The 22,570-nt window shown below is 37.7% G+C and overlaps 1 protein-coding gene across 1 annotated transcript in view; it reads left to right on the top strand.

Annotated features, from left to right (window-relative positions):
* Positions 1 to 21,896, top strand: part of YLPM1 (YLP motif containing 1) — a 37,038-nt gene extending 15,142 nt beyond the window's left edge. The window contains 16 exon segments of the mRNA XM_042813446.1: positions 868 to 973; positions 2,738 to 3,218; positions 4,365 to 4,457; positions 4,872 to 5,046; positions 5,192 to 5,337; positions 5,652 to 5,839; positions 6,484 to 6,546; positions 6,891 to 7,010; positions 7,393 to 7,569; positions 7,800 to 7,883; positions 8,143 to 8,226; positions 8,915 to 9,001; positions 11,931 to 11,982; positions 17,057 to 17,187; positions 19,586 to 19,765; positions 20,125 to 21,896. Coding sequence (XP_042669380.1) covers positions 868 to 973; positions 2,738 to 3,218; positions 4,365 to 4,457; positions 4,872 to 5,046; positions 5,192 to 5,337; positions 5,652 to 5,839; positions 6,484 to 6,546; positions 6,891 to 7,010; positions 7,393 to 7,569; positions 7,800 to 7,883; positions 8,143 to 8,226; positions 8,915 to 9,001; positions 11,931 to 11,982; positions 17,057 to 17,187; positions 19,586 to 19,732 — 2,134 coding nt within the window. The 3' untranslated portion in view covers positions 19,733 to 19,765; positions 20,125 to 21,896.
* The last annotated feature ends 674 nt before the right edge of the window (positions 21,897 to 22,570 follow it).

Here is a 22,570-nt window from a genome sequence, read left to right on the forward strand (position 1 = left end):
TAGTATTATGGTACATCATTTTTTTTCACCTGCAAAGGTGAAGCCTGCATCTGGCTTTGTTCTTGTTGTGAATATGACAGCATAGTTGGTGCTGCATACTGTTCTATATTTATTGTGAGATTTATTCTTCATAAACCTGCCATAAAGAAGGCATAAATGCTGGCAATTGCTCAGTCTAATCTTTGGACTAATGCAGCACATGGGAGCCCTTCCTGTGAGCCACATTGCCCTTGCAATGGATGCTGAACAGAGGCATTGATGGCCAGGATGGCCTCTGTTGCACGTAGTACAGAGGGATCCTGCTCTAAGTTGTTTTTTGGGTGCTACCATAATACATGCAATTAGTATGATCAAAGATTTACTACAATTAAAAAAGAAAAAAAAAGGGAGAGAGAAAACATTGTGAACAAAAACTGAAAGGAAAGCATACTGAATAGAAGTTTGTAATCTAGTGGTTGCAGCATTCACTGCTGTCCTGTTTTCTGCTCCATAAAAGAGGAAAACAAAAGCTAACATTACCACTTTGTTTTTAAATGTTGGCATCTCTGTTATGCTTTGTGTTGGCCTCAGTCTTGTCAGCGTGCAACCTAGAGTGAGACCTGGTGCACTCAGGCATATCCATGGGGCTTCATGTTTGCAGGTGTTTGTGGAAGCAAAAATCCAGCTTTGTTCTTTACTGTTGAAGCAGAGTAGTTCTAGCCAAGTTTAGAGGAAGTCTGGTCAAAAAGGATGCAGCTAATATATAAATGTTTCGATGGCTAGTAAAGTGGATGTGAAACAAGGATTTCACAATCAGCGTTGACCATTTAATGCCATATTCTCACTTAAGCAACAGACTGATACCACTTTCTTGTGATTCATGTGCAGAGAGCAAAAAGAACAGCTGCAGAAGTTGAAAGAGTTTAAACCTGACATTTCCACGCAAGACTCTCCAAGATCACAGAACACAGGCACAAGACCAGGTGCCTTTCAGGTAAATCCATTTCAAGACAATGTAATGTGCTGGTGGTAATTGCTAGGTCACTTCCATGCTCTGATGATCAATCTTTTTTATGGAATTACCTCCCCAGCAGTCCTTACAACTTCATCTGTCTTTTGTTGAGGCAGAGCAACTTTGTGGTTTCTTTAGATTTTCCAGAGCCTATTTTAGTCATTCAGTTCACTGTGTCTTCCAAGCATGGCCCACAGGAGAGAGTAGCTCATGAGATTTAACAGTCTAAATTGCTGTAGAATGATGTGCAAGAAGAGGTGACCTCTTGTAAAGTAAGTTTGCAAGATTTGTGAGAAGACAGACCCTCCTTTTCCCCATCTAGCTACGTGGGATTGCTGTCTTTGAATACCAGATTGCTCTACTCTTCCTGCTTTAAAGGGCTCTTTATACTTTGAAGAGGTTGAGAGGAAAGAAAATTGAGAATAGTTCCATTAGAAACTCAGATCAAGTGGGCATTAGTTTGCTGTTGGCTGTCTTTATTAGGAGTTCTCATTACCGTCTAGAATATTGTGAAGTGCTTTAAAGCTCATGTCTGTGCACCTCCATGCCTTCATTTCCTGTTGTGCTGTAAGTTATTGTTCTGCTATTTCGTCTCCTGATTGGTCCTAAGAACTCTTCTCAGATGCTCTAATTTGTTTTTTTGGTATCTCATACCAGGTCAGAAAACAACTGAACTTCTGCAGTCATGTTTACTCACATTTATAAAGCCTTCCTAAAACAAATAAACAACTTCGTTATGTGTATGTTGAAGGAGATGCTGAGTTGATGCACAGACTTTTTTTGTGATGTCTTAGCCCAAAAGTTACTGGTACCAATAAACTTGGATGTACTGACCTGTAATCCTGACCTTTAACTAGCCCAAACTTTCTTTGTCCCTCCTCCTAGAGAAGCATTACACTGTGAATGAGGCACTACAAGTTTTATTTTTGCTTTGCTGACCTCTTTCTTGTTTACAGTGTCTATAAAGTCAAGTAATAGAACACATTTCGTACCAAGAACTGCAAACATGGTGACATCGCTAGGAAGTGACTTTACTCCTTAACTTTGGTATTTTGTATCTCAGAATACTTCACCCATCTGCCTGGAGGTTTTCAAACATCTGTTACCTTAAGATTTCTGCTGTGTCTTTGAATGTAAAGCTTTGCTTGTAATTACAACCATTCTCCAAGTTCTGTTGTGTACTGCTTATGAAACTGCCTATATCTTGGCAGCTACTGTGATGCTAAAAAGTCTGTTGTGACACAGTATGTGGTGTTCCATGAGGATGTTGGGTTCAAGAAGGGATTTTATTTTTCCACTGGGCAGCGCCTTCCCACTGACCAGATTGCATTAAGAGTTTTCCAGGTGGTACTGCACTCTGGGAATTTTCCCAGTGTCTTCCAGAAAGAAGCTGGCCTTATCAATCCTTTTGTGCCTCATCAAGTTTCCCTACTTCTAGACTATTTCAGCCCCCTCACAGCAGGAATCTTTGGGAATTAAACTATAGACGCTTTTGAATTAAGATTGGCCTACTGGAGCTTAAATTGTTATGGTTATTTTTAAGGAGAAGATAGTATTTAAGCATTCATGTAATGAACAAACACTAAATTAATTGAGGCTGCCAGTTCATGAAATACTGTCCTCCTACCTCTAGCATCTTGGTGGAGGTACTATATAATTTGACTATAGATTGCCATTGTGCTTACTGACTTAGGATGAGAGAAGATTAGGCGACAGATCTCTATTTAAAGTGCTTTCTGCATCTAGGTCTCTTCTCAGCTATCTTCAGAGGCAACATTAGAAGCCCAAGCTATTAAACCTTCTCCTGCTGTTATTATAAAGCCTCCCGTGTTGTTCAGACAGCCCACCCCTGTGACAAGACCAACTGCCCCACTGGCAAGGCCTGCTACAGCTATGACAAGGCCACATACTCCAGTTTCTACTCCAACTACAACCCCAAGTCATGGTCAGTCTTTAAAACCATCACCTTCTGCTGTGGAACAGGAACGCTGGGATGAGGATTCTTTCCACGGACTCTGGGACACAAATGAAGATAAAGGAGCAAATATGGAATATGAATTACGTAAACAGGATTCAATGATGCCTCCACCAGTATCCTCGCCTGTGAAAGTACCTGCTGTTCACACCTCTGTTCCGTCAGCTGTACCAGGAGCACTGCCTCCAGTTATTCCACCAGTTCCTAAAGCACCTGTAATTCAGCAAACTGTGGATTACGGCCATGGACGAGGTGAGTGTTACAGTGAGCATATTCATTCTGAAATTGAGAGGTAGCTCTCCATCAGCTTCTTTCTAAAGGAGCATGCTACACAATGTATGCTTTATATATTCTGCAGCTGACATCTAAGCTGTGTATGTTGTCATCTAATGCCAAGCAGTGCAGTTTTTAATGACTCCATGACCTCCAGTCTTGAGTTTAATGTTATCTATAATGCTGTGATAATGAGCTTTTCCATGTGAACTGGAATCCACCTCTAACAAACACCAACTAATGTGGTCATATCAACATGTTGACTTTAGATTGATACTGATACTTTCCCTGAATCCATTTAATACCTCAGTATGGGAATAACTGTTAGAAAGTGTTTTGGATTGTTACATCTCTGAGGAGCAACTTACATTCTGCTTTAAGTTACTAACATTTGTCTTGTTTAGATACTGCTTGATTGGTATGAAGTACCCTCTTCTACAGTACCTAGAGCCCCCTGGCAACAGTGTCCTGTTCTGAGGAGCAACAGACATGTAGTGCCTAAGCAGTGAAAGGCTCTGATTTTCAGTATTAAGCTTATCAAAACTAAAATTCAATATTAGTTTTTAATAGAATCAATTTATTTCATTCTTAAAGCTCTTAACAAAAGTGAGGTTGTGTTATAAAGAAGTTTGTAAACTGTAAATTGTCATTTAAAGAGCATTTTTTCTTTTTAAGATGCCATACTTACTTTATTGAAGAATTGAATAAGAATTGAAGCCATATTGATTCCGTTAAGTAGATGTTTTACAGAAAAATGACCATTAGGGATCTTAAGTGAGCATGTCAGTTAACATTCTTAATAGTATAGAAGTTCCACGAGTCACTGAAACTTCCATAGGATCTTAGGGTTTATGATCTAACTGCATGTACTATCTAAACTAATCCGAAGAAATTAACTCCCATTGTTAAGAGGTAGAGGTATGCATACCTATGCACATGCGTTTCAGAGTTAAAAAAAACCTTGCTGTTCCATATGTATGTGTAGCTCTTTTTACATTATCTATTAAAAGAAATTTGATAAGTCATTTCAGTTATTTCTAATACTATTGACTGATTACTTTTCGTGAGAGAGGAAAAGAAATGGTATTGTAAGACCTAAAATGTTTTCTGATTATTTCTGTCTAGATATAACCACCAGTAAAGTGGAACAGATTCCATATGGGGAGAGGGTAACTCTGCGTCCAGAACCTCTACCAGAGAGGCAAACATTTCAAAAAGGTAGGAAGTGTTTGGTTACCTCTCAGACCATTGGTTAGCTCTTCGGCAAGGTTGTAAGGCACTAGAAGTGTATTTTAAACAAAGTAACTTCTGCTTTAAGCTAGATCCACTTTATTTGCTTTAAAGACACTTCAGAATAGCAGTTTATATTGTTTATATTGTCCAGTGGAGTAATACAGTCAATGACCACGCTACTTTAAAGACATGTTTTGTTACCTTTAAGTAGGATTACTTGATTTGGTTGTCTTTCAGGTTTTGGAAAAGATGTTCAGTGGCTGAGTAAGTTCATTTTAGCTCTGGCATCATGTATTTCCACATGCTTCTCCTGTACTTTTGTTTTTTGTTTATCCTTCAAAAATAATTATTTTGGGGTATATTTTAGAAATTTGGATTTACACGGGTTTCTCTTTTCAGAGCACCCTGGTCGTTATAACAGAGAAAGAGACCGTGAGCCCTATTTTGAGCGTCAAGGCAACTCAAATGTGGATCACAGGGATTTCAAGAGAGAGCGGGAATTACACAGAGAGCGTGGTTCTGTGGACTATGACCGAGAGAGATTTGAAAAAGAGCGTCATCCCCGAGATGATAGGTATGTAGTTCTGGAACATTACTGAGATCAGTGTGATTCAACCTATATTGTGTATCAGCCTGTCCATTTTGCTGCGGTACATGCTCATTTCTCTCTGGAGTCCATACTAGAAATCCTAAGAAAAGACAGAATTCTCTTTTGGCAGGGTTGTTCCTACTGCGCCTTCAAGGACTCCATCTTACCGTGACAAGAAGGACCATCCCTCTTCCAGGAGGGGTGGATTTGACAGACCACCGTATGAAAGAAAGACAGATCGTCCAGCATATGATCATGGGCCGTCCATGTTTGGAGGTATGGTCTCTCAGTCCTGAAGACATGCTAAAATATTATGAGAAATAGAGATTAATAGAGGTGGAGTCAGGAGAAGATCAATTGGTTTGGAGTATTTCTTCATTAAGAGTACAGAATTCATGAAAACTTATTTGGGTAATGTAAGAAAATTTTGTTCCTTGGTAGAGATGAGATCAGGAAAGTAGTTACATTTTCTGTTAAAAATGTCTTTGATAGTAGTAATTTCAAAATTAGAACTTGGTGTGGGGAAACATCCGTGAATTATCCTAAAGCAATGAGAGTCGATTAAAACTTCTTAATTTTTCTTAACTAAGAAAATTCTTCTGTCCAATCACTGGAATTTGAAGGTGATCGTAGAAATTACCCCGACGAAAGGATTCCTATTTCTGCTCCATCAATGCCCCGTCAGCCACCACCTGCTCCACGAGTGGAAAGGAAGCCAGAATCTAAAAATGTAGATGATATTTTGAAACCACCAGGACGAGACAGCAGGCCAGAGAGGGTGCGTATGCATTGCAACTGTTTCTGGGAAGTCTGTATTCAGACAAAAAGCTCATGAGTGTGGTACGATGGGAAGAGGGCCATGTTTGAGGAAGCACTCTAAATTTTGCTGGTTTCTTTGCAACCCAGAGTGTTGTAGCATAGCCCTAAGAACTCTGAGAGGAAATGTAAACCACTTAAGTGAACTAATATGTAATTCCTATTAGTTAGTAATATGAATATGTTTTGTATTCTTCTGAGATCTTCCCTTGGGTATTTGGTTTATCAAAGGAAAGATTTGGCTTTACGCAGAGTCGGAGTTGGCAGTACACCAATTAAAAAAAAAAAAAAGTCAGAACAAGATCCATCCTATAAAGCATGTTTGCAAGATTTGTTCAATTGATTTTGTTGTAACCAGTTTTATACCAGCCTATGCAGTGTGAGCTGAGAAAGCTAACATTGCATAATCTTATTATTACTTCTGTGGAACTTCTTCCATGCATCATAACCTTGCTTGTAAAACCTGGCAGTGAAGCGTGGTACTGGCTTTGCTTTGTGATATGCAGAATGGTGAGTCCAGGGCATATAATTTTCTAGAAGAATTCTTTGGAATATGAGATTGTTGAATGTAGTCTCCTACTTTGTCTTACACGATCTTTGTTTCAGATTGTAATCATCATGAGAGGGTTGCCTGGCAGTGGAAAGACACATGTAGCAAAACTCATCAGGGTATGTAAACAGGTGCTCACTGCATTGTGCTGCTTATCTCTTTCATGTGCTTTATTTGCTCTTTTCTATCTTTTTGTACAATATACCAAGGTAAACTCAAACATGGTGGAAAGAGACAAGATCAGAATCTACAATTCCAGTCTGTTGTTATTTCATGTTCTATGTCTTCATGTAGAATGTGAATCTTGTCCACTATTTAGCAACTGTAAAGAATACTGCTCTCTTTGTATCTTGAATATAGAGCTGAGAATTGCAGTTTGCCAACACCGTTTTGAAGATCTTACGTAACAATGAAATTTGTGTGGGTAGCTTAGAGTGTGTTTTCTGTTTCCTTTCCTTCCTAGGATAAGGAAGTAGAGTGTGGAGGACCTGCACCAAGGGTGCTCAGCCTGGATGATTATTTCATCACTGAAGTAGAAAAGGAAGAGAGAGACCCAGATACAGGGAAAAAAGTAAAAAAGAAGGTACTTTTAACTGATTTGTTTATTTTGACAAAGAAGTGAGACATTGTGGCACAACACAGTAGCAATCAGAATTTCTGTCTGGTGCTTTGAAAGAATGTGGAGGTCTCTGACTTTTTTTTGAAAAACAAGTCAATATAGAATCATAAAATATCCTGCATTGGAAGGAGCACTTCATCGTGTGGAAGGGATCATCGTGCCCAAGTCCTGCTGTGACTAGTGTAACTATACCTAATATAACTTAAGGGCAGAATGGGTGAGTGAAAGCTGACTTAGAAGAAGACTTTCTCATGCTTCCTCTTACTTCATGGTCAGGACATTCAGCAGTTGAATATTAGTGGTTTAATAGTTTCCTCGTTCTTAAATGCCTTTGTCATTAAACCAGGTGATGGAATACGAATATGAAGCTGATATGGAAGAGACTTACCGTACCAGCATGTTTAAAACTTTCAAAAAGACATTGGATGATGGCTTCTTCCCCTTCATTATCCTTGATGCTATCAATGATAGAGTGAGACATTTTGAGCAGTTTTGGAGTGCAGCAAAAACCAAAGGTTTTGAGGTAAATGTCTTGAAGTTGTTTGAAATTTCTATCACTTGTATGCTGGTATTTCAGAACTTCTGAATGCAAAGACCTTCCCGCATTAAGGAAGACTGCTGTGATCTACAATTACAAATTTCCTTTTTTTAGAATGTACAACAGAGGACCTAAATCACCAGTTAGAAAAAGAGCTCTGAAAATTGATTAATGGCATCAATATACAGCATCTGATATTGTCTTCCTCTTTCTAGGTGTACTTGGCTGAAATGAGTGCAGATAACCAGACCTGTTCCAAGAGGAACATTCATGGACGCAAGCTAAAGGACATCAGCAGGGTAACTGTATACACATGAAGTTGTAGGATGGATTTCAGGTTTTCTTGCATTTTTGCTTTCGCTGATGTTGGAAAACATGGTTTCTTTTAGTCTGTGTAATGCCTACAGCTTTCTTCTAAGAGGAGCTGGTAGTTATTTCACGGGATTGACTGAAATGGCATAAAAATGGATTCATCTTTTTGTGATTTTTTTTTTTTTTTTTTCCTTTGAATTTCTTGCATTTTTGAAAGTACTTCATTTTTATGTTTTTCCTTCTTAGATGTCTGATCACTGGGAGGCAGCACCACGTCACATGATGCGCCTGGACATTCGTTCTTTGTTGCAAGATGCTGCTATTGAGGAGGTAAGAATATCTCTGCCTGTTAAAATGACAAGTTATGGAGATGTGACTATTCTGAAAATATAAAGCAGAGAAAGATATGATCACAACAGATTGTGCACTTGGCCCTATAGAAAGCCAAAATTGCTGTCAGACAAGTGTATTCTGTTATTCTTAACAAATATGTAAGCACAAATGCACCTGCTACTTTGTGAGGTGTTTTTTAGGTCCCAGAATTGACGAATCTTTGAGGAGGAGTTAAAACCACTTCATTCTTTAGCAACTGTTAGGACCAACTAAAGAGTATTTTTGCTCTCTCAGAGCTTGGCGCATTTCCAGGTTACTGGATCTGGACTTATTTTGATCCAGTAAGTGAATAAGTGAAGAATGAACAAACTTTTCTGGGTCCCTGCTATGAGAAATCCAGACCTGTGCAGAGAGGTAGATAAATATCATTTAGCAGATTATACTTAATGTATAAATATGCTGCCTTTTCTTTCCATTCGTAGTTTGTCATGATGTGCATCTTCAAAATGCTATTTTTCTGTATTGTTGCATCTTTTTTTGGGAGACATATCAAGAGCTCTAGTGATAAACTACTACATTAATCACATCTTCATTCTTCTATCTGAACTTCAGCTTACCCTGCTTAAAAGATAAGGCTTAGAAGCCAAGCAGATCCTTTTAAGTTTGTGTTTGTGCTTTGTAACAGGTGGAGATGGAGGATTTTGATGCAAATATTGAAGACCAGAAAGAAGAAGCCAAAAAGGATACAACAGAGGAAGAAGAGAGTGAACTGGTAGGAGACACATCAGCCATATCTAACAAAATGCCTGTTAATATGTCTGAGGGAGAGCCTTGTAAATGCCAACTCGTTGCCATTCTTAGTAGTGCCATCTTAATACACACATTTCTAGTCATTTCTTCCTTAAACATTTCTAAGAGAACTTTAATGTTAAATCCTGTTATTCCTAACTGAAGTTTTAAAATCATCTTTAAGTGTATGCTACAAACAGCATTATCAGAGTAACATGGCAACATGCCTCTTGCAGGCGTTTGTTTATAAAGTCAGTACACTGTAGCTCTCTCTTCCAGATTATCTAAGTATCACACCAAGTGGAGAGATGGGAAGGATGGGCAGAGGGCTCAATTAGCTTATTTCTTTTCACGTGTTTAAAGAACTCATCTCAACTTTCATAGTATGTGATAACAGTTACGAAGAGTACTTTCTGTGCCAAAGCACTCTGACTTTGTCAGTAGGTATTTCCAAGCTGAGGGATGAGATCTTTTGGAATAATGAAGGTTAGAGAATTGCCCTGTGGTCTGACTCTTTGAAGTATGTATTTAGAAGGCTTCCAAGTGTAACTTTTTGGTGTGTGTTGGAGCTACAACTGATCAGGGCTCAAGAAGTTGAAAGTGTCAAATCCTAGTTCCCACAACGACGCAGTTAAATTCCAGTAAACAGGAAATAAGCAAAAGCTGAGATGAACAGAATCCATTTTCTTGATCAAGATACACATTTCCTCAGGAGTGGCAGTCTAGAAAACACTTGAAATCCAGAATAAGAAAGACAAAACTTAGGAAGAATGGATTTTAATGAGCATCTGGTTTTTGTTTTTTGTACTTTTGCAGTATGACTCATTCATTCTCTTGATTAAATTATTCTCTGACAGAGTATGAGACTGCATAAGGTGTGGTTAGAAGTCTTTAAAGATGCATCCATGTTTACAAGAATATAGCTGCTAGTTCCTCATTTTCCAGAAACAAGTTATGTCTAGAAAAGAAAGTTGTCTTTAGCGTTTGAGAGAAATGTTTACATAAATATGCGTGTGTTTGTGGGCTTTGGGGAGTGTCCTGTTGCACAGCACATTATAAGAATAGGCCTTTTCTTTATGAGACAAGGAGAAACCATGGTGGTAAAAATTATGCAAATTATTTATAACTAGAAGTAATCTACATATAAGTATGCCTTCTGTTCAGATTCATGAGAGGTGATAAATATCAAAGAATGATCTGCTGTGTGTAATCTGTACTGTTGAGTCACCTGGCTAATCTCTGAGAGGTATGTCAGTCAGAAAGGAGGAACAGCATATTGTATTTGGTATCTGTCACCTTCTTGAGAACAGTCAATAAGGGTTCATTTTGCTGCACTTCTCTTAATCCTGTGGAAAAAGAGAGGTCTGGAGCTCCATCTGCCGTATGGTCTTAATCTTCTTCTATCCTATCTGAGGACTTGGATACTACACAGATTCAGCACACATTAGTGCATTTCACACCATCCAAGTCACTCTTTTGTTGCTATTATCAATTCTCCTTGGGTTGTTTGAAGCATTCAGACAATTCTTGCTTTTCTGCACTTGATGGTATGATTTACTGATGCATTTAACTTAGCGTTCTCACCAGTGTATCACGTGTTGCATTGCAGGCTCCTAGTTATGCTGTAACTTTTCTGAGAAACTTTTAATGCACAACTTGACTTAAAAGTAGAAACATGCATACATGCCTGAATGTTTTCTGTCACAATGAAATACTGCAGCACAAACTAGTTTGTATTAATTACTGACTCGATTAACAAACATTAAAATACAGAAATCTGATGATCTCAAATCACTGAGGTATACTTGATGGAAGAGAAATCTGCCAAGGATTTTGGAAAAGCAGTGCTGAATGTAACCCAAAGCAGTGTAGCTCTCTGGGATGGTGCACTCTGATTTAATAACTCCTAGCATTCAGTAATGTGCGTGTGTTCACACTGGAGACAACGTATAAATAGAGCAGGGAAGAAGTTAGTAAATTAAAACTGCTCTGTGGATTGTTTATTTTCTTGCTGAAATCTTCTAGAGTGGTTCTTTTCCCTCTTAAAAACCCTGAAAACAATGAAGGGGTTCTGTTTTGCTACTGTGGGCTTTTTATGGAATTGCAGAGAAACATATGTAGTTTCATATCAAATATGAGCAGCTGAAAGGAGTTATAAGATATTGCTTAATAAGAATTTATTTGTCCAAGAGTTTAAAATAAATTACAAGAAAATACCTAAAGTAAATACCTTTTGCCAAATTTAATCTCATTATGTTCATTTGCAAGAAATAAACTGGCTAAGGGTAGTTACATATAAAACACTTGGTGCCGTTATTTGTAGGGAAAGAGTGTTCAGAAGGAATCGCTGAAATATTTTTAAAAGAAAAATAATAGTTAAATCTCAGAGACTCAGCAGATGCTGACTTCTTAAAAATAGAAAAGTAGTTTTGTTGTGGACTGAGCTTTTATAGAAGAATTTAGTATGTTCATTTGAAAGGATAAAGTGAAACTTGTGTGTAGTCAATATTCTTAAAAGTATGCGACTAAGGTAACTTTTGCATTTGTATTTGTAAAGCCTTGAATATCCTTAATGCCTGATAAATTGTGTTGCTGGAACTTTGCCACTTGGGTTTATATAATCTGGTAACAGTGCACACAGCATCTTTGCTATCTGTTAGACTTGTTTGGAGTTCTATGTTGGAAGCAGCATTCTTGTAATGATGTGCAAGGGCTGCTAAAATCGCTGAAAGGGAAGTGGATGCAGAAGTTCTGAAATACTGAGTAACTTGTTCCCTTCATCTGATAACAAGAGTTGTGTCTTACAAAAAGAAATACCTTAAGCTCCCATTGTAATGCTGTTTCCAGTTCAAAAGTGTTATGCATGTGTATCTCTCTCTAATCCTCCGAGCTTCTCTCTGTGTATGATTTAGGGTTACATTCCGAAAAGCAAATGGGAGATGGACACTTCTGAGGCAAAGCTAGGTGGGTATTTATTTTTTCCTGTTTCTTATAGTTGGTATCTGATGATATTTGCAAAACTTTGATTTTCATTTTTACTGTGCCTCCCTAATAAAGATAAATAAATATATTGGGTCTCCTACATGTGTCTGAAACTGTAAAAGCCTTTATACAGAAGAAAGGAAATTTTCTCTGGTGCCAGAGGCAAGGGAATTATGACTTTCTAGCTATCACTGTTTTATGTACTCATTAATTGTTCTTTCTCTGTTCAAGGAAAATATTTTGTTGTAAAATTGAAAGCAAGCAGTATTTCTACTCTTTATTCATCTCCATATTACAAAAAGCAAAGATTCAGTTTACATTACACTACATTCTTGTTCATACTGCATATGTTTTTCTCAAGCCTAAATGTCATCAATAATTTCTTACTTTCAGGGATACGTTCATAGTAAGTAAAACTGTATTGAAGTTGCATCTTGCTTTCCAAAACTGACGTGTGTGGACAAAAATGCCATGTGTACTATTATGTTTTCAAAAATCTATGTGCTAATAATTTAGAAGTTCATTGTGCTTTTCAAATTCCAGGGGGAGTAATGGAGTTCTTAGGAGGGATGCAGAATGGACTTTACAGGAGTATAAGGGCACTATGTTTACTGCATTTTGGATTAGTACTGCTGGCTGCATTATACATAAGTGCTAACACTGCAATTCTGTCAAAACCAAAAGCAACCTTTGGGCTGAAATGTAGGCATCAAGGGTGTGATAGTAAACTTTGGGAAGGAGTTTTCAGCCATGCGTATTTTTTCTATTTTTTCCAATGAACAATAATGTCACTAAGTCAAGATTTTATCAGTGAAATCTGCAGAAAGCTACAATTTTGTCACATCTACAAGAAGTAACAAATACCTGGATAGGATACAGCATGTCTTAACATTTTTGGTGTCTACTTCTGCACGTGTGGTACAACCCTGTGTGTCACTATTTCCCAGTAACCAAAATCGCCACTGTACAGTAGAAATAGCACTGGAAGTTCTGGCCTATGTAAAGCAGCCTTTCAGCTCTTGCTGTTAACTGCACCATCTCTTTTGCTGCTGTGCTCTTTTTTTTTTTTTTTTTTTTAAGTGATATAAGTATTTGTGGTATGTATGGGCTTTGTGGCACCTGCAGCACAACTACAGGAGCCTCAGTGGTTCTGGCATGTCGAACAGCAAAGCACTTGAAGACAGAATTAAAGATTTTTCTGCATTCTTGGTTTAAAAGCTAATTATTTTGATATCTTAAGATTATGTCTTAAGTTTCTAATGTTTTTATTTTACTCCTCCTTTTAAAGAATGCCAGACTCTGATATGCTGTGTTGCTCTAAATGACATAGACTGTCCTGCAAACACTGAATAGTAGGAGCAGATGATTTATACTGCATACAGTGAACTTTAACTCACATAACTAATGTGCACTAATTAATGCACATAATTAGCATGATAGAAGTCCAAAGGATGTCCTAAAACAGTTTTACATTTAATTTTTATCAACATGGGGACTGTGACTGCAGCAGAAATTTACAGACAAAGCTTTCCTCACTCATGGTCAAATACTGCTAATAGATAGCAGCAGAGAACTGCATTGACTTTCTTTCCGTGGGAAAACTTTGTAATGTTAAATGCAAGAGGATTTTTATACGGTCTCAACATAAATGTAAAATTGGGAGTGAGCAGCAGCAGCATTAGTTGTATTCTAAAATAAATTGCTTGCAAGATTGTTCAAGGATTATTTCAACAATCAGAGCTCAATTAACAAACTGAACTTTAACTGGCTACAAGTCACAGATACAGGCGCTGCGAAGGTCCTTCTAATAAATCTGTATTTGCAGTTCTGCTTTTGTAAGTAACTCCCAGATTCCAACTTACAGATATGTAGAACTATAGATTAGAGGTAAGGCACTTTTTTTGAAAGCCTGACACTCCCATGTAATGAACACTGGGGTTTTTTGAGAAATCTCTCTGCAAGGTCAGAAAGCTTCTAGATCTGGGTACGCTCTATAAGCACTTGCAGTCTGCAAGTAACTATGATTCCATTAACTTGCAGGCCCATTCTAATGGATGACCTATTAAAATTATTTCCTGAAAGGCACACCAAGTGTGGTATGCATTTGTCGTTCCGGAGTTGGGTTATTTCTGTGAGCTGGCCTGCCCACTAGGTGTATTGCCTTAGTCCCAGCAGGCATGTGTCTGCACAAGTCATTTAGTGCAGAATCCAAAACCAACACTGTAAGTCTTGTTTTGCCTTTTGGTTTTCTTTCTGAATGGACACTGTTACGTGAGAACACAGCAAGATCTTACTGGTCATGATAAGCCTCAGAAAAGGTCTGAAAAGATTGAGTTCTTTTAGCTGCAGTGCTGATTGTGCCAGTCTCCACACTGTTAGGCCCCAAGCTCTTGCTTTCATTTACATTTACTTTGGCAGGAACGATGCATTCCTCTAACTGTGTGCTGGTGTATTGTTTCCCTATGTGTTATAACTGCACAACCACATTTTTACTTTAAAATCTAGTCAGTACTACTTCAGTTTTAGCATGTACTACGCACAGGGTCTTACCCTTACAGAAATGGAATTATTAAAACCTGACTGTAAGTGTTCAGTGCAATCCTGTTTTGATGTGTGGCTTAACTGTCAGTTAGACAAACTTCTGTGAAAGGTGAAATGGGCTATGCTGTAGCTGAAGTTCTGATACCATTGTAAAATCTGTTCTGGGATGCAAATAATATTCTTCTTGAAACATTGTGGCTTTCATGTAAGAATTGCAAAAATTTATTCGATTGATAAATTCAGCTTTTCAAGGAGCCGAGTAAGTAATTTACTTTTGGAAACCTCATTATTAAAATTCTCCAGGTGAGTTTTTAAGTTCTCTAGGTATTTTAAAATGCTGCTGCTTCACTGTTTTTAAAATTCAAATGGTACAAGAATTTATTTGACAGTTTTAACACTGAGTAATCATCTACCATAAATATTCACAAGCACCATTGTTACAAAATGACACCTTGTCTCATTTTCAGGAAAGTTTTTGTTTTTTTTTTTTTTTAAAAAAAAAAAAGCTCTGCAATGTTTTATGGTAGGCATTTCATATCACCCTGGAGTGTGTCTGCTGCATATGAACCACGATGGTATGGATGGGAACAGATCTCTCTGGAAAGGCAGTGCAACTTCAAACATGGAAGGAGATAACAAAATAAATTCCATGTAGCAGTAACGAAAAGGAATGGGGGGGGATGTCATATTCTGAATGTCTCTTGAACTCTGATTACAGCTGGTAATGAGTTACACATTTCTTGGCAGTATTTTCAAGTTGTCTATGTGCAGCAGGGACTTGAGAGAGCTAACTGTTCCACAGTGGTAATGAGATACACTTGCATTAGAGCATGTTGTCTTCTAGAAGCATTGTGTCTGAGTTATGCATAAACATGGACAGAGCTCCTGGACGCTCAGTTCTTCACATTCCTAAATGCTCCTCGCTCTGTTTCTTGCTATCCCTTGGAATGTTTTTTGTTTTTGGTTTTTTTTTTCCTGCAAACTCTTACTCTGTGAATGTTCTACACAGATCAGTCTGGGAGTAATACTGAGGAGTAGTGCAAGACGTTATGTGCTGAGTAACAGGAATGTTGTGTAAATTGATTTTTGTCTTCTAGAGGGAGTACCGTCTTTCTGTGGAGATTGAGCTTCAAATTTGGCAGATTTAACTTAGAGCGAAAGAAGAATCTTAAGTGAATCATGTAACAAGATATCATGTAACAAATAGAAATATTCTGCACAGAGTTTTCTTTTTTGCAGAGGGGGATTAAAATGTTTTCTGAGAAGAAGTTCTGTATCTGTTGTAGGGAAATGGGACAGAGTTCTATGAGGGAGAAATTACTTCACCAGTTTATGACACTGAAACTTTACTAGTGTGTTTACATCGCCATTGCCTCACCTTCTCTCTCCTATATTAAGTAAAAAAAAAAAAAAAAAAAAAAAAAAAAAAACCTAATCTCTGAACTTCTTTAAATACATACTTTTGAACATCATCTTCTGCTCTCCAGAAAATATACTGCTGTGTATTTGACTTATTTCAGAGGCCTTTTGTGGGTAACTTTAATTACATCGCTGACTTTGAGCAATGTTACTGATATCACTGGAAATGGTTCACAGAATACATCTACCGTGCTTATTATATCTTCTTCATATACTGGTTGCTGGTTTATAGAACAGCAGCATACAACAACAGAAGTACTACTGCGATTTACTTTGACTTGTGGAGCCAGATTTTGTTTTCACGTCTTATTGTTCACAATCTTGAAATGAGTAATTTCTTTGTCTCCTTTCTAAAAGCATTTTACAGTGTAATTTCAAGACGATGTCGTTTTTTCACTGAAAATAAGTATCCAAAGAGGAACAAAATTTTAGAATCATTTTTCCTAATACCTTTATTGATTCAGTAAGAAAGAGAAGAAAATGTTGACAGTTGGATAATCATGTTTCTCAGATATTTGTGACTGACCATGCAACAAAAGATTCTGACATTTTGGGGGGTTGTTCTTCCTTTGGGAGAAATAAAAGGGAGGTCACGGTTTAAGGGGAGTTTTTGTTCTGCAGAAAGGCTATTTCAAAAATTTGTATTTGATGCATTAAGTTATATGATTATCACCTATTCCCTGATATTGCATGTATGCCATGGTTGACACAAGACTGGGAAAGATGCTGCAGCTTTAGTGTTGTGTTCTAACAAGTGGATCTGTAGTTCCTTAAAGAGCGATGGGTGGCTCTGCTGTATCTGTAAGGACATACTATATATGCTCTGAACATGCCCAAAAAAGCAAGTTTTCTCCCTCCTGCAAATAATAAGACTGAGTGCTGTTGCCACGCAGTAAATGTGAAAGTTCAATAAAACTTGAAAATTGTGCTGAGTCTTCTAGTTTATTTCAACTCTCATCATTCTACCTGTCAAGACAACTGGATGTACAAGTTCTGCTGCTCATTCTTTTGAAACTATTTCCATCTTCGTCTTTGTTTGTGTGAATAGTAGAAAAAAAAATCTCCTTTAACTCTGAGGCTCTGTGTTTGTTCTCAGACAAGCTGGATGGTTTGCGGACTGGTACTAAAAGGAAACGTGACTGGGAAGCAATTGCCAGCAGAATGGAAGATTATCTGCAGCTTCCAGATGACTATGATACACGTGCTTCTGAACCTGGAAAGAAGAGGGTAATACATTTTCAAATAACTTTCTGTAGATGACCAGTGAACAATCTCTGTGAAAAAGAATTTGTGTGAAGTTAATCTGTGTCTATGGATATAGGAATTTTATTGACTCACTTTTCATTCTAGTGTTCTATTAAATTTTGTAGGAGAATGTTTTTGAGAGTAGTGTTTTTTACAGATTGTGTAACGAAGTGAGGAGGAGTAGATAGTGAAGGTTAACTATTCATGGCATGGCTATTGAGGGGTGTATTGAGGGATGTCCCAGTTCATAGTGAGAAAGGAGATAGTCTTTGTTTCAGAGGAGCCTCTAGAGTCCTTTTCTTACACAGTGTGCTTTGTGATGAGATTTTGTGGTATGCAATGCATTCTAAGACAAGATTATGATTATTTTACTAAGCTACCTTTCTGATAGGTTTTATAATAAGTAGAAACAGTATACTGTTCTTACTTTCAAAAAGGGTCAGCTGAGGAAAAAAATGCCAACTATTGTAGGTGTTGTATTGGTTAGATCTTGTAGGAATTACCTCCTGCATACACCTTACACGGTTGAAGACGAAAGAGATAATAGGAAGAGGTTTCTGTTTGTTTGTTTTCCAAAACAGAAAGAAAAACTTCTACTTCCAGAGTTCTATCTTAAAGTCTGACTGGTTACAACATGCTAAAACTTACCATTTTGTGTGGGTAGCACATTAGTATTGTCTTGTATTCTTAAATCTTAGATTTATTGCCACAGCTACCATTACATGGGTGGAAAAATGAATATACAAACTTGTATTCAAAGCATAGCCAATGTCAATAACTGTAAACTAATCTTTGCAAGTTTTTGCAAAATGATTGCTTTTCTGTGTCCCATGAATTTTTGCTTAAAAGCAAAAGGATTGTATCATTTGTACCCATACAAACAATACTATATGTGAAGAAGCACATCTACTGCCAGTTACAGATCACAGCATCACGTATGCTTTCCAACTCACCATTTCTGCTGCAAACATTATGTTCAAACATACGCTCAACTGCCTGGATTTTCGTCTCTATCCACTGTAAGCATACATAGTAGTAACCTACATAAAACAAAACATGAGGCTAAGAGTGTGTCAAGCTTATTATGTTAACTTCAAGAAAAATGTAAAGAAAGAAAGGGAGGGAGAAAGAAGGATGTGTGTATTCAAAACTCTTAGAAATATCTGTTACAGCTAGTTTTATATTAAAACTGACATAGAATTGTGTATCTTGTACAGGACACAGTCGAATTTGGATCTAAGAAATTGAAGCTGATTTAAACAATGTTGGTCTTCATGACATCATTCTTATTATTTAGTGAATGAGCTGATCAGAAGTGCAGTTCATTTGCTTTTACTACTAAAAGTAATTTGAGCTAGATATTCATGTTTGAGTTTGCTGTTTTGTTTTGTAAGGTCAACTAGAAAACATAGGTAATACTTCACAGTGTATGTGAGAGAAATGGGGTTACTAAGACATTTGCAGAGGAGAAGTCATGGTTGAATAAAGCAAACATTGCTTGTCAGTATGAATATCTGTGGAAATTCAGGTAGATGTTGAATAGAGGGGTGCTGGCAGAAGGGTGTTAAGAGTATGTCCTGAAGTAACAGACCAGTCCAAATGAGGGCGTTGAGGATGTCAGGGAGGCATCCCTCAGCTGCTGTTTTTCTCATCCTGCAATTGCGTGTTGCTGTTGAGTGTCTGAACTACAACCATTCATCATCTCCTTCCTCCATCCCTACTGCTGTGCTCCCCTTTATCAGTTATCTGGTTCTGCGAGTGTGGGAATGACTGTATGTGTTTGAACAGGACCAGTGCAGGTGATCTGCATGACTGCGAAGAGCCACAGAGGCAACAGGTGCAGCTGTAAAGATGAGAGACAACAAAATGTATGAAGAAGTTTTTTAGTGTAAAGACATGCATAAAAAACTACCACAGAAGATAGAGAAGAAAACGGTCTCTCATTCAGTCATTCATTACTGAGTTGCTCTTTACGCTGTCTTCCTGTAGTTTGCAGCCTTCTCAATGTTTCCATTGTGCAATGAAAAGAGAGGTTGTACAGAAACAGGGACACTAAATTGATCTTTGAGTCTTCCTGAAGAAAGTGTTGTGCTGAATAGAAAAATAGTTGTAGTGATTTTTCAGCTCTCTGAATTACAGCACTGAAATGGGAAATGCTAATCATCCATACCTTTTTTCTACTTCATGGTGCATTCGGGATATTCAGTTAAAAATACCAGTGCAGCTTCTGTCTTTACTCATCAGAAAACTAATAGGCATCTGTTGGTATTAAACTAAGTGAACATTCAAATTCTTGTACTCATCTGCAATGGGAAGGAAGCTGGGATGTGTCTCAGAAATTCTTAAAGGGAGCATCCTACTGACAGTATGTTCTCCGTAGGTGCGGTGGGCAGACCTAGAAGAAAAGAAAGATGCAGACAGGAAAAGGGCCATTGGTTTTGTTGTTGGACAAACAGACTGGGAGAAGATAACAGATGAAAGTGGTCATCTTGCAGAAAGAGCCCTCAACCGCACCAAGTATATATGAAAAAGTGGTTAAGTGGAATTTTGTGCCTTTAAGGTATGTATTTGGTCGTCTTGCATGTTTATGGCCTTGATGTGTATTGGTTGGTTTGTTTTTAAACTGTTGAGGTTGCAGATCATGCCACTGTTAGAGTTCTTCCAGACAAGATTATTCGATATAGTGGTGTCAGCTGTGCACTTTCAGTGTACATTCCCCTGTACACCATCTAAAATCTAAAGGAGAAAGATTGTCAGCTCTCAGTAACCAAAACCTGCTAACAGGAATAGTTGCAACACTGTAAGAATAGTTCAGCTGTGTGTCCAGTCCTACCTAGTTCAGATTTTGCTTGCTATGTCTTACCTGTCCATTTTAGTTGCTGTTTTACTTGATGTAACAAACTTTTCCTTTCTTTACAGGCCACTTGCTCTGAGGAGATGTGAACCAAGGTGTCATGAGCATCTTGCATGGGTCATGTCACTCCCACCTTCACTGTTTTCATTTGTTGTTTTAGTTTCAGCAATTTTTTGAGATGTTGGCATATACCCAATGCCCTCAAAAAAAAAAAAAAATATGTATATCCCACTGCTCCTAAATGAGAGAAACAGTTTACTTTTTAATATTTTTTGGAGGGGAGGGGAGGGAGAGGGCCAGTAGTTTTAGCTGCTGTTAGTGGGATAAAGTGGAAGGATTAGACGGATGTTACCTCCACTGTACTGTCACAATGTTTTATCACCTTTGCTTTGTTGCTGTTCTCGTTTTATACTGTATGTACCTTGTAGCTTATTGTATTAGGAAGCAGAACAATAAATTTCACTATAAACTCTGTGTTCTTGATGGACCGTATAGCATGGATTTTGTTTCACCTTTTAATGTGGTCTGTGTCTTCACATGTTGACAGTACTCAGAACTGTCCGTACCTGGAAGAGGTGCTGTGCTCGTATTCTGGAATGTGTCCTGTCTTCTAGGTTGATCACCCGCTCTTCATCTCATAGACAGCTCTAGTAAGGCCTCAACTTTTGCTGGCCTTTAGAAATTACACCACACTCTTTCTCCATGGAGAGTGGAGATGATCATTTTCTGGATCCTAGTTTGTCTGCTGTGTCAAATTTCCATTACTACATGAGTATAAATAGTTTCCGATGGCTCTGAAATACTCAAAGTAGTAATGTATGAAGAACATTTATTTCATGCTGAACTTGAGAACAGGTACTACAGATTTTTGTGGAGAACAGCCTAGAAAATGTATTCTGGTCTTGCTGTACCTGTTAGTGAATGCTGTTCCTTACCAGGTTTTTTCATTCCATCCAGTCTACTGTCTTATAGAGGAATTTCTTTAAAAGAAGCAACAAAGACCAAATATTATAACCCTCTATCCTTTTAATAAATGTTTAACTTGCTGAAAAAGAAAAAATAATACTCCACGGTACTAAAACTGATAAAATCTTCATAGCTGGCGATGTACCACTTCTGCACGGTATTACAGGTTTGCTGGTGAAAACTTTGTTTTGTCCAGTGAAGTTTTGAAGGAAATGCCTTGTGTTAACAACATCATAACCAGTCAAGGTGTTTAAATCTGAAAATAACTGTTTTTCTAGTGGTGAATTGAAATCTTTCTCCTAGTCTTTTTGAGGGATGCAAACAGAGTCCAGAATTTCCTTCTTTGCTCTTCTTTGTTGCTCCGCTGAGCAACCGTATTGGGAAATCAGCTGTTTCTGCTGTGGCAGTAGTTTATGCCATTAAGAAGAGCAAGTGATGCTTAAGGGTGATTCCGTTTGCCATTCTAATGATTTAGTGTATTGGGCATTTATCAACTTTTTCTGCGCTGTATGATTGAAACCTCTTTGGAAAGAGTGCATGAGTATATGAACTTGTGTTATGCCCTGAATGTTTTTAATACAAGAACATCAAGCTTCCTGAATACAAAAACAGAATGTGAAGACTGTGCTCTTCTTCTATATGTACACTATGATGTAGCATATATGCTCCCTTTTTAAATATTGTCAATTGTTCTTTGAATTCTGATGGAGATTGTTGACAAGGGAAAACCTGTATTAACAAAAGGTAGTAGACTGTGTGTTACTGTGAAAATCCGGCGTTTCACTTCAGGGAAGCTTCTCTCTCAAGTGCATGTCAAATGGTTTTCAACCTAGTGTAAGTACTCTGTAACAAAACTAGAGTTCTGGTGACACTCCGCTGTTATGATTTGATGTTTTGTTCTTGACTTTGATTACTGTTTTCTCTGTATTTCTGGGGGTAAACCTAAACCAGGTCCTTTCTAACAGTTTCCTTCCAAGCTAAATAATATTTAATTAAAAATATTTACTACTTGCAATAATTTTGAAAAGCATTTCAGCTGATAACACTCAAAGGGATCGTGCTGATTTTTTTTCTGTGGTGACCGCAATTAAAGAGAAGTTGCACATTAAAGTTATGCTTTATTCTGATAAGAAAGGGAAAATGTATAAATTCTCAAATTTAGGTCAGAGTTTCGTCAATGAAAACAGCTTGGGAACTGTTGCCATTGTCTTTCCTGGCTCCCTGAAGTTCTGCATTTTCCATTGCCATGCCACACGGAACTCATTAAGTGATCTTTGCCATCTGTTTCATTTGGTTTGAATGTTAAGCAGGTCAGTTTTTTACCTGCTTTATGCAAAGCAGCTCTCAAAGAAAATAACGTTTTGCCACAATTGCACCCTGTAACGTTCCACGTACTCTGGTTCTTTGCTGAGGGAAAAAATTAAACAAAAATGAGAAATTTCTCTGCTGCTGGCAGAACTGAGAAAAACATGGGAATGTCCAACTAGGTTTACAGTTGTCAGAGCTTATGATCAGTGCTTTCTCTTTTGTCTGGAAAAACCTTTG

Source organism: Centrocercus urophasianus, unplaced genomic scaffold (genome assembly GCF_019232065.1).
Source record: "Centrocercus urophasianus isolate 14NV4802_14NV808 unplaced genomic scaffold, USGS_Curo_1.0 seq_14, whole genome shotgun sequence".
NCBI classification, from domain to species: domain Eukaryota; kingdom Metazoa; phylum Chordata; class Aves; order Galliformes; family Phasianidae; genus Centrocercus; species Centrocercus urophasianus.